This window comes from Hippocampus comes, unplaced genomic scaffold (assembly GCF_001891065.2).
Source record: "Hippocampus comes isolate QL1 unplaced genomic scaffold, H_comes_QL1_v1.1 scaffold8, whole genome shotgun sequence".
Classification (NCBI taxonomy): domain Eukaryota; kingdom Metazoa; phylum Chordata; class Actinopteri; order Syngnathiformes; family Syngnathidae; genus Hippocampus; species Hippocampus comes.
The window spans coordinates 847,247-859,192 of record NW_017806153.1 but is presented as its reverse complement, the minus strand read 5'-3'; the positions used below and the strand labels follow the sequence as shown (position 1 = coordinate 859,192).

At 46.2% G+C, this 11,946-nt stretch overlaps 1 protein-coding gene across 1 annotated transcript in view; it reads left to right on the top strand.

Moving 5' to 3' along the window:
• Window positions 1–11,946, top strand: part of LOC109530965 (forkhead box protein O3-like) — a 52,864-nt gene that overhangs the window by 3,314 nt on the left and 37,604 nt on the right. Inside the window, exon 2 of the mRNA XM_019894936.1 lies at window positions 11–194. Coding sequence (XP_019750495.1) covers window positions 11–194 — 184 coding nt within the window. The remainder of the gene's footprint in view (window positions 1–10; window positions 195–11,946) is intronic.

The following is an 11,946-nucleotide window of genomic DNA, read 5'->3' as shown; positions in this document are numbered from 1 at the left end:
TGCAGCAAACCCCCAGGAAGGCTTCGTCTCGCCGCAACGCCTGGGGGAACCTGTCCTACGCCGACCTCATCACCAAAGCCATCGAGAGCGCACCGGACAAGAGGCTGACCCTGTCCCAGATCTACGACTGGATGGTCAGGTCCATCCCCTACTTTAAGGACAAAGGAGACAGCAACAGCTCGGCTGGATGGAAGGTAAGAAGAGTCTCTCTCGCGCGCGCATGCACGCACGCCTCAGCCCAGCCCAGTCCCCCCTCCTTCCTCCATCAAAACAAAAACAAAAAAAGCATGTGCCTTGTCAACACGCACGCGAGACCACGGAGCACTTTTACGAGGGTCTGGTTCTCATCATGCCCATTAATTCCGTCACAATTCAGTCGATCACTTGTTTTTGTGCACCATTTGCATCTATTGAAATGTGCCACTTGAGTCACAGCCAACGCGAATACTTGTTGAGTGTGTCACTTCAGCAGTCGCTTACCGAGTGTTCACGGAACGTGGTCGGTGATATGACAATGTACTTTGAACACTAGTTATTTGTTACCGTTTTCAACAGTTCCATTTCAGCAAAAAAATACATTTGCATGCATGTTTGTATATTTGGGGAGTAATAAAGCCAAATCTGAAAATTGACCGCAACATATTGAATCGGAATCTCACGGAATGCACACAACTTGTTACGTACTTATATACAATATGTATATAATATGTATTTACGGTGACCAGTCTAGGGCGCATCAGCTGGACTCCTTTCAAGGACGGCGTTTACGACAGTGGACAGCTTATCAGGTTATCATTATTGGTGCATGAGAGGGTTAATGAATGGATGTATATAAGACGTTCATGAAGGACGTACATTCGATCCCATTTTTCTCCTACAAGCACCTATTATTTAAGGCGAGCCTCTTAAAGTGACGTAGCGATCGGCGCACCCTCACTAGCGAGCTGCTATAATGTATCAAGAGTTATTCATGTCACCTTAAATCTATTCACGCGGTTTCAAGCGCTTGTAGAAATCAAGACTGTTTGCCGCGCAAACGTTCGAGACACCTCCCGCTCGGTGGCGTGACGTGAACGGCTCTCCATTCCCAAATGACGCGGCGTAGGTGTCGCGAATGATCCGGCCGTTGGTGACGTGAACGCAACGCAGGGGTCCTTTTGTTTCTCCCGTTGCGAGCCATGTGCATGAGTAGTCCTCCGAGTGCACGGAGAGACAGACAAGAGAGAGAGCCACGTTGCAACCGGTTTATCTGGAAACACGCCTGCCTCGTTATTGTGTGCCCTCCCCGTCAGCTATTCAAGTTAATCCACGAACAATTTAAAAAAAAAAAAAAAAAAAGGTCCTTTCACACAGGCGGAAATGGACTCCCACAAGTGGCAGGAGTCTTTTGTTTTTATATTTAGAACCAGATTGCCGCAACACCATATGATTGTCGCACCAAATGTGTCGCCTTGTTTCGTTATGTAAAACTCGGGCAGGGGAAGCGCTAGTGGAATGATTACATAACGAGTGCGCTGCTGGGACTTTCGGTGAACCTTTTGAGGGGAGAGCTTTGAAAGGCAAGCAACAGGGGCAAGGGTGGGAGCCCCTCCTTCCTCCATCAAAACAAAAACAAAAAAAGCATGTGCCTTGTCAACACGCACGCGAGACCACGGAGCACTTTTACGAGGGTCTGGTTCTCATCATGCCCATTAATTCCGTCACAATTCAGTCGATCACTTGTTTTTGTGCACCATTTGCATCTATTGAAATGTGCCACTTGAGTCACAGCCAACGCGAATACTTGTTGAGTGTGTCACTTCAGCAGTCGCTTACCGAGTGTTCACGGAACGTGGTCGGTGATATGACAATGTACTTTGAACACTAGTTATTTGTTACCGTTTTCAACAGTTCCATTTCAGCAAAAAAATACATTTGCATGCATGTTTGTATATTTGGGGAGTAATAAAGCCAAATCTGAAAATTGACCGCAACATATTGAATCGGAATCTCACGGAATGCACACAACTTGTTACGTACTTATATACAATATGTATATAATATGTATTTACGGTGACCAGTCTAGGGCGCATCAGCTGGACTCCTTTCAAGGACGGCGTTTACGACAGTGGACAGCTTATCAGGTTATCATTATTGGTGCATGAGAGGGTTAATGAATGGATGTATATAAGACGTTCATGAAGGACGTACATTCGATCCCATTTTTCTCCTACAAGCACCTATTATTTAAGGCGAGCCTCTTAAAGTGACGTAGCGATCGGCGCACCCTCACTAGCGAGCTGCTATAATGTATCAAGAGTTATTCATGTCACCTTAAATCTATTCACGCGGTTTCAAGCGCTTGTAGAAATCAAGACTGTTTGCCGCGCAAACGTTCGAGACACCTCCCGCTCGGTGGCGTGACGTGAACGGCTCTCCATTCCCAAATGACGCGGCGTAGGTGTCGCGAATGATCCGGCCGTTGGTGACGTGAACGCTACGCAGGGGTCCTTTTGTTTCTCCCGTTGCGAGCCATGTGCATGAGTAGTCCTCCGAGTGCACGGAGAGACAGACAAGAGAGAGAGCCACGTTGCAACCGGTTTATCTGGAAACACGCCTGCCTCGTTATTGTGTGCCCTCCCCGTCAGCTATTCAAGTTAATCCACGAACAATTTAAAAAAAAAAAAAAAAAAGGTCCTTTCACACAGGCGGAAATGGACTCCCACAAGTGGCAGGAGTCTTTTGTTTTTATATTTAGAACCAGATTGCCGCAACACCATATGATTGTCGCACCAAATGTGTCGCCTTGTTTCGTTATGTAAAACTCGGGCAGGGGAAGCGCTAGTGGAATGATTACATAACGAGTGCGCTGCTGGGACTTTCGGTGAACCTTTTGAGGGGAGAGCTTTGAAAGGCAAGCAACAGGGGCAAGGGTGGGAGGGGGGGGCGGGGATGGGCTAACTCCCTTCCTCCTAAAGACATGTGGGCTGTGCGAAGGAGGCGCAGGGGAGGAGTGACTGACAATTTGGACAAATGAATAATAATCATACCTTGACTTGCAAGTTGGATTTGTTTTTCTGCTAAAGCTCGTAACCCCACGCACTCCTCTGTAGATAGAATCATTTCCTCCACGGAAACAAATTGAAATGCCAAGTGGTTCTCAAAGTTCAAGTACCACCTAAAAATAAGTCCTCTCTAAATTGGTCGACTGGAAGTCAAAATTCCAAAAGAGGGGATTTTGACATTTAGTCGACTTCAAGCTGTAAACGTTGAGGCGGAGTCGCGGAATCGACCTGTCACCTCGTCTGTATGTATGCAGTGTTCTCATTTTGCACGAGTGCATTCAATAAAATGGCTGAAAGTGCATCGGTGACTTTGGCTCTCCTTGCCCACAAGCGAGGGGCATTGCAACAAATATCTTCTAAGTCTGCCTCTTTGACAATTTCCAGCCTTTGAGAGTATGGATTTTCCCCCAGAACTGTTTACTCCCAAAAACCATTGACCCAGAATGGCCCAAAGTTCAAGATGGCCTTGACTTATCAAAACTAAAGCGGCTCCACACCCTTGACCGTTTCAATTAAGGCTTCTCAAGTTTTGCCATGTGATCTGGCAAAAAGTTTGCGTGTCTCTGCCAAGGTCGGGTTTAATATCACCATGCAGGGGCTGTTACTCTTGGAATCTCGGGCATGAGGGCCAGGCTGTGAGGGTCGGGGTGTTAAGCCTGATCGGTCCATAAATCTCAACAGTCTTTTTTTAGTCCTCTTACCAGAAACTCTTCACCGCTTCCAAAACATCAACACATCGTCATTTGCAGCGGCGTACACGCAGACATTTTTATCACCTTTTTTTTTTTTTTGGGTGAGAGGCCCCCCGCGGATGAAGAGGATTGTTTTATGTGTGTGCCTCACATAATGAGCAACGATGAACTTTGTTTCGGCCGGGTAGGCCCAACCCAAAGCCCTAAAACACATTGAGAACGTCTTTGAACTAAATATTGAGTGACTGTTTTACAGAAGCCCCCCACCCTCCACCCCGCCTCCTCACTCTCAAGCAGGGGTCTCAAACTCTAGTCCTCTACGGCCCCTTTCCTGCATGTTTTGGATGTTTCCCTCCTTTGCCACACCCGATTCAAAGAATCAATTCATGAGCGAGCTCATTTGAAGTAAATGTGTTGAAGGAGAGAAACATCAAAAACATGGAGGAGTTTGAGAACCCCACCGGAAAGTTTCACGGCGTACAGTCAGGTTGGAGAGCGCTCGCAGTTTCACGCGGCCAAGGGCACCCTTTTGTTGAGGAGATTTGCTGAGCAAATCCAAGTAATCCCTCTGGGTTTCACTCTCAGGTTCTCACTTACGTCACTTCATATCTCTTATTGGTGAACCATTAACCTCGGCAAAACGAGGTCAAGACAAGCACAAATAAACCGAGGGAATATCTGATCACCTTATGCAACTTCTCCACCGGCTTCTGACGTCGGGTTGCGCGTGTCCTCCTCGCCACTAGTCGGCGCTACACCGTGGCGCTTCCACACATTCGTCTTTGTGCACGTCAGAAAGAAAAAAAATAAAAAAAGAAGGCCTTTCCGTCGCAATCATCTGACATTACGTTAATACTCGCGGTATCGCTTCTTGGTATCTGGGAGTACTTATACTGATATCGGCCTGAAAAAAAGTGGTATCGAACATATCTAGAAACTTGACTGCCATTTCGACCGTTTTGTTATTCTCTCCAGTCTCAGATATGTCGTCTTTCTTTTTCTTTTTTTTTAAGGAGTACAGATCCTAGTTTAGTCTGTGTTTTTCCTCCCCCCTCCCAAGTGGATTTCAGGCCAAGAGGGACAGGTCCAGAGATGTGTGCACAGAGAAGCATCGGGCGTTAGGGGAGGTGGCACTGACCCTCAAAATAGTACTTGTAGACGCGCTTGGAATACCGTGCACGCGTGCGTGCGTGTGTATGTGTGACTTAAATCAGAAGATTAGGGGCATCTGTCTGTTATGTGCAAGCATGTGTGTGTGAGAGAAAGTATTCCTGGCTGCAGTGAACTTTGTGCTCTGGTGCTCCTGAACCCCGCCGCAACTGTCTGCCTCTTCCCGGCGGGTGCCCAACACCAAGTTATGTCACAGCCACACTCCGCACTCCCATAGTAGTGCATGTCTTTTCGATTCAATAATTGAACGCGATGAGGTTCTAACGGTCCTTCAGCCGATAACAGCTGAGTCCGGTCGCCATGTTTTAAAAAAAAAAAAAAATTATTAAATTTTTTTTTACCCTTTGCATTTTTTTCACTTTCTCCGCATGGGCAGAGACATGCTCAGACGCATGCGGCGCATTTGCCTGCTCATGTTCGGGCTCATCGGCGCTAAAACGGGCTCCTGATTTCACAGCGAGCGTCAAATTGCGAACAAGGTGGGGAAAAAACGCGAAAAAAAATACAAATAAATAATAAAAAAAAAAAAAAATACAATTTCACTTAATTGCAGCCATCTCGTTATCTCTGCGTCCCGCGTACCTAGACGCACAATTTTCCCGCGGGACGCACAGTTCCGAATAATGTGCGTTTTTGGGACGCAAGGAAATTTCTCAGTCAAAACAAAAAAAAAAAAAAAAAAAAAAAACGGGCCTGAGGATTTCACGGTAACGATCGTTACCGGTAGCGTGTCGTTTCCGTGGCGTCATTTTGACGGTACCGAAAAATCGTTTAACCATAAAAGTCACCGCACACCAGTTGACTGTACGCGATCAAATCTCTCCTGTGTGATCAAGGCGATTTCACTGTGCCTGGATGTGTGTTTGTGGTGTGGTGTGTGAGTGTCATATGCAATTGAATAAGTAGACCATTTCAGAATTCGAAATTTGGGACTCTCTAAATGCATAACGGGAGGGACTCATACTTTTCTGATCAGCGAGTCCCTGGGACTCGCTGGGGTTAAACTGTAAAATTATCACTGTAATTAGTCTCAAAATTGTGAGGTATTAAACTGTCTACCCCAGCGATGTATAGTGACGAGCAGAAGAGTGAAATGCTCTTCCACTAAATGGCAGAAGGTGCAATTAATGCGTGTATCTCCCAGTTGTCATTCATAGAACCGAACGATAGCTTTGTGGGCGACTAAACAGGCCCAGTTGAGCATCAATATTTCAGGAAAGTGTTTCTCACTATGCTGTTGATTTTCTGTGGGGTTTTGTTTTTTCCGAACAGAGTGAGAGGCTGGACAAAAAGGGAGAGAGCTCCTTTGATAAGCCTGCCCATGAATGTAGTGTGAGTGGGATGGGATAAAAAAAAAAATTATGACCAATGAGATCAGTGTTTGTGAATTATTCATTCAGTTTCTGCAGCGGCGCTAAATCATTTGAAAGGTTACCGTGTGTTTTATTTCGTTTTTCATGAAAGAGCGTGTTTGGGCCAGATGGAGAGTGAAGAAAAAATGAAATATGATCTCCAGGGACCACTTCATCTGTTTTCAAAACGTAGGGAGCAAAAGTAAAACATTACCAGAGAAGTCAATACGCACATCAAGTACTCATAACCTGCTAAATGGACTTAAGTACTAGAACGAAATATTCACACTCCTCCCCGCCTCTTGCTCGGAACACAATCGGACGGGCGCGGTGCCAAAACGACGGTACCCTACGCAAGAAGGCAACAACGAGAGGGGAGGTTTAGTGGCTCGCCGAGTCAAGGGAAATTAACAAGCTTTGCTCCCAAAATGGTGTAATACAAGTGCCCTCTGGCTGTGATTCCCAATGGAGTGCTTTGTGAGCGTGTGTGTGTGTGTGTGCGGAGGGTTATGGGAACCCACCAGCTCCAGGCACCCCTCCCAAATGTCTGAATAGTGTCACCCAGCGCAGTCGGCCTCCAGGCTCTGTTCTGGTTCCATTTCCAATCAATGGGCGCAGTTCTTTCAACAAGAGAAGCTCGCCTTGTCGTTGGGACTTTAATCATGCATTCACACTTCTGGGCGATTAGCTTGAATTTACCTCCGTGTTTTCTGGGCTGCGGTAATTACTCAACGCGACGGGCCAGAGTAGAAATGCACTTGGGGGGCGGGACAAAAATATCAATATCGCCGCTGCTCTCTGTCCATTTGGTCGACAAACTGAAGCGATCAATAGAAACGCGGCTCATGACGTCAGGCGAGACAAGAGCGGCCGGGTCAGGGGTCAGTGAGGGGAGAAACGCGAGTTGAGTTGAGGACATCAATGTTGTGGTGCGCCGTTGTCGTTTTGGTTGGGATGTACAGAAATGATCATGGCAGCCAATTAAAAAAAAATGCAGTGATGGGTTGTGTACTGACTAAGTGCAGTTCGGTTGTATTTCGCTTTGTTTGTAGTACTGAGAAGCCGTGTATATTTTGGGAGTGCTACTGGTCCAGGGTGTACTCGCTACTTTTCACCTAATGAGGATAAGCGGTAGAGAGCAAATGAGTGGACGGATGCAACCAAGAATTAGCATCGACGGAGGCTGCCCAACCAGCCCCTTTCATTTGAAATTCCCTTTGAGCTTTCCTTTTCCACACAAGATCCTGTCGAGTCCTCCGGGCAAAGTTCAGACACGGAATGTTGAAAAATGATCATGTAATTGGAACGAAACGGCCCCCGGTGAAAGCAAAACAAATCATTTTAAAAAAAGAAGCTCAGCTGTAGTTGACCGCCCCCGCTCCAAGCACGACCAGTTCTCTATTCAAACGCGCCTCTCAATTATTCAACACGCTCAGGAGGTATTTCGAATGCTGTATTAATTTTTAAGAGTTGTTCTTGGCTGAAAGGTGCATGTTATTATTATATATTTTTTTGCAGCTTCTGTCTTCACTTTCCCGCCCTCCAACCTCTGTCCCTCATTAGTTTCCTGCTCGCGTCCTCGTTTGTCTGGATATAAAATAGGGTGTAGGCAAAGTAAACAAGCTGCCGAGCTTGCCGCTGCGCTTCAAAACCGTTTCAGGGTGCTCATGAACGATTGAGTCGGAGAATTGACTGTTCCCACCACTTACACGGGTGTATCTACTACTTCCATTCATCCAGGGCTCTGGTCCTCATCAGGGCCAGTTGGAGCCTATCCCTCCCGGCTGACTCCGAGTCATCTCCACCCTTATTTTTTCCAGAGAACCCATATAGAATGTTTATGAAAAAAATTCTAAATTTTATTTGGGGGGATTAAAAAAAAAATACAATGCATTTCAATGGACATCAATTATTCATGAGTTTGTACAATTCATGTTCCGGCCCGGTCCACTATACCTTCCTGTAATGTCCTCGCATGTGGGAAAGGAGAGCCACACTTGCTAAAGCGCTTTTCAGTCGTTTGGTGTATGCCGGTGAAACAGTAAAGGACATAAACACAACGGGCACACTCTTGCAGGAACTGCTGTCAGCCACAGCTTACACTCACACGACCCACCAACAAGCCATTTACTAGGCCACACCTCTTTCAGTCACATGCCTCTACAACACGGGTGTCAAACCCTAGGCCCTAGGGGCCGGATCGGGCCCGCCGTATCATTTTATGTCGCCCGCAGAAGCAACTCATGTGTGTCAATTTGCATGATCCCTCCTAATTATATTTGCCGCTCATTACGTGCAAATTAAAGCCAAAGCATCTTGCGGTATGGAAAGCAGTTCGGTGGCCCTGTTGAGTCGGTGAGTTTCGAACGGAACTTGCTGTCAAAGCAGGCCTCTCCCGCTCGAAACAAGCAGCTCAGCAGTTTGGTTCGCGGCAGATTACGCTGATCTCTTTTCCACGATCGATGTAATGTTTCGGCCCAGTAATTGAAGCAAGGCGCATAGCTGAACTTGCGCGAAAAAGTCAATTGGAGCCAAACGGTTTGTTGCAAAACACGTCTCCACTTGCTATTGACTCTTGTCAAGCGACGCTGGCAAGGTTCTATTTCGAGTATCATCGGACAGCCCGGGTTCCATGCGTGCCGAACCAATACCGTAACAGTGATGGAAAACCACGACCGGGTAGCAGAGTAAGCTCACGTTACAGCGGGTTATGCGCGTGACATTTGAGGTTTCGAGGTTACGGACAGCATGCCATGACCTACAGTGCAGTGAAAATATGATCGTATATTTACTTTGTCGCAGATGTGCGGAGAGATGAAAAATGTACTCGAGCTGTCTCAGATTTTCAGTAATATGCTGTTAGCGTTCAAATAGCCCTTGCTTGAAGTAAAACCGCGATAATTGATGCTAATCGTTAGCATGTTAATGCCATTCTCCATTTCTAGATTAGTAAGATAGCGGGTAATTCTTACGCAGCAATTTTTTTTTTTTTTTAATTTAAATACACACCTTGTAATTCTCTTTGTTTGTGTTGAGTTTGAGAGTAAACGTACAGTCTCTACAGTCTCAGCTACTTATAATTGCATTTAATGTCCTGAAAAGGAATTTCCGTTTGCATGCCCCTTTATGGCGAGCTCCGCAAACGCCCTCCCGCCCCCGCAATGTTTACATACTGTACTTTTTCGTCGGTTTTGCTCTCGAAAGTACCGAGATATCCAACGAGATAACCGATGCATGTTTGCTTTGCGGCCACCGATCTCATATCTGTTTACATTTCTCGAACCCGAGACATCAGCTGTGCCCATTTTCTTGCACCGCGCAAGGCCTCCGCCATTACGGCCGAACGCAATTGACAGTTTTAGGCTGGAACTGAAGACTTTGATTTATTTTTTACTCCAATTCGAGCTCATCAGAATGGATGAAAAATGACTACCAAATACCGGCCCGACTGGAAATTCACGTTACACCGATGCTGTCTACGTGCCGTTGTACAAAACAAATAAAACGTGTAGAAACGCAGCAACTACACGCATGACACAGCTAGTTTTTTTTTTTTTTTTTTTTTTTGGGCTAAAAGAGTCATTTAAGTTGGAACAACAAAGCAAGCAAATTGTACACCCCAAAACAATATCTTAAAGTTTGGGGACCATACAAGGGACAATTAGTTAAGTCTTCTCAAAATTTTCACAACAGCAAAATTTTAACATATTTTGTTGAACTGCCCAACATTAAAATGTTTTATTAATTCATTTTTTTGAGTTTGTGAGCACACATAAACGCAGTGTACTTGTACATGCTAGGATGGGTTGGGTGTTGCTCATCTCCATAGCATCTCATTGCTTGTCAAGCAGGTTGGGAGGGCGCTTGCAATTTGCGAGAGCTGATAACAGAGGCGCACGCTGGATGTCCCCCCCCACCAGCCGCTTTTACGCTGCCTTGAAGGCAAAATGATGCGTTGACACAAGCTTCTCACGTGAGGATAATTATTGGAGATGTTCAGCCCCTGAGCCAAAAAGGTTAAAAAAAAAAAAAATCTTGGTTCAATTTGAGTTTTTGCAGGACCTAATCAGAGGCCATCGAGCTAGGAAAACGCCACTTTACATGGGCGGTGCAAAAGTGTCTCCGCACTACAGTATAAAATAAGCGCAAACTGCAATTTTGGGGCTTTAAAACTTTAATTTGTTTTTCTTCAGAGCCTGTCTCGTTCAATTACTTAGCCAAGACAACGTGGCACCCCTGAGTCGGTAAAGGCGGGCCGAGCTGCTCGTCCTGATTAACAATTAATCGACGACGGCCAAGCTTTCTGTGTCAGCAAAGAGGTGGAGGGGTTGGGTGGGTGGGGGTGGGGGGAGTACTAGATGCGAAACGAAATAGGGGACGGGGAACTTAAATCTAGTTGTGCATTCCTTCTCAGTTATGCTTCTAGTCCAGATTGATGGCAGCGAATTAATGCGGGATTAACTGTTTTGGTGGCCCGCTAAATTGAGCTAATCCAGCTCTGCGTGTGTGTGTGACTGTGTGTGTTTGTGTGTGTTCCTATGCGTGTGTATGTCTCCATACAGCCCTACTCTGCATGTTTTAGCTGCATGATCCAAATATTAGCATCTACTTGTTGTTTTTTTTTTCTCTCCAAATACAAGAAAATTATACGATATCTTTGTATTGTGTATATAATTCTTAGAAAGTCACCGATGCAGTGCTTTACCTGCCTGACTCGTGACGTGTAGTCCACCTATTGCCGCGATAAGAGCCGAGCTTGTTATAACTCCGAATGGGATAAGCAGTACTGAAAACGGATGGAGGACTTGGGAGTTTCTGACTAGCTTTCTAACGACAGCGCAAAGGCGGTCGGTCGGTCGCACCGCGCCTGCAAACCACATGTCCAGCCCTCTCCACAGACACAGCGAAAAACGTCCAGAGGTCAACATGTCCGCATCATGCGCGCCGGTCTGTCGTATGAACAACAACAGCTCTTGTTGTATACACGCCGGCCTCAAATGTTCCGCATCCTCCACGCGTCATTAAAACAGGGGAATGATCTTTTGGGCCGAGAAGGATAATTAGTTCCCACAATGGTCGACTGCAGAGCTTGTTGGTAGTCCCCGCACACAAACGCGCACGCACACGCTAGCCTCCAACAAGCGCTAATCCTACTCCTTTTTGAAGTCGCAACTACGGCTCGGGCCTTGACAAGTGTGACCACATACATTATGGGGGGAGGGGGGGACAACGTGCTGCACTGTAGCATGAAGTAAGTCTTTGTTCAGCGACTCAACGGTACAGTCAAGTCCAAAGGCTACTTACTTTTACAACTACTGCTGAATGCGTTCACTCGGCAACGTCGTCGGTGAATGTCATTGAAACCTGGTTCGGGTATTTGACGCAACTAAACCAAACACGACCCACCCACAGTTTCATCCGCTTCCATGCTACTTTATAGATTCATTTGTGGCTATAACCTGAGGTATTCATTCGCCAGTGTGCTAGTATTCAAGCGGGGAGCACATTTGGTAATAATTCACGGTTGAATTAGTCCACGCCAGAGAGTGGTCAGATGATCAGAGAGCGGCTGACCAGATCCAATCCAAAATCCCGATACTTCTAAAGCGCGTTGAAAAACAAGAGGGTGGCTCAAAGTGTTGGACGTTTCAACAAACACACGTTACGGATGGTTAAAAAAAAAACACA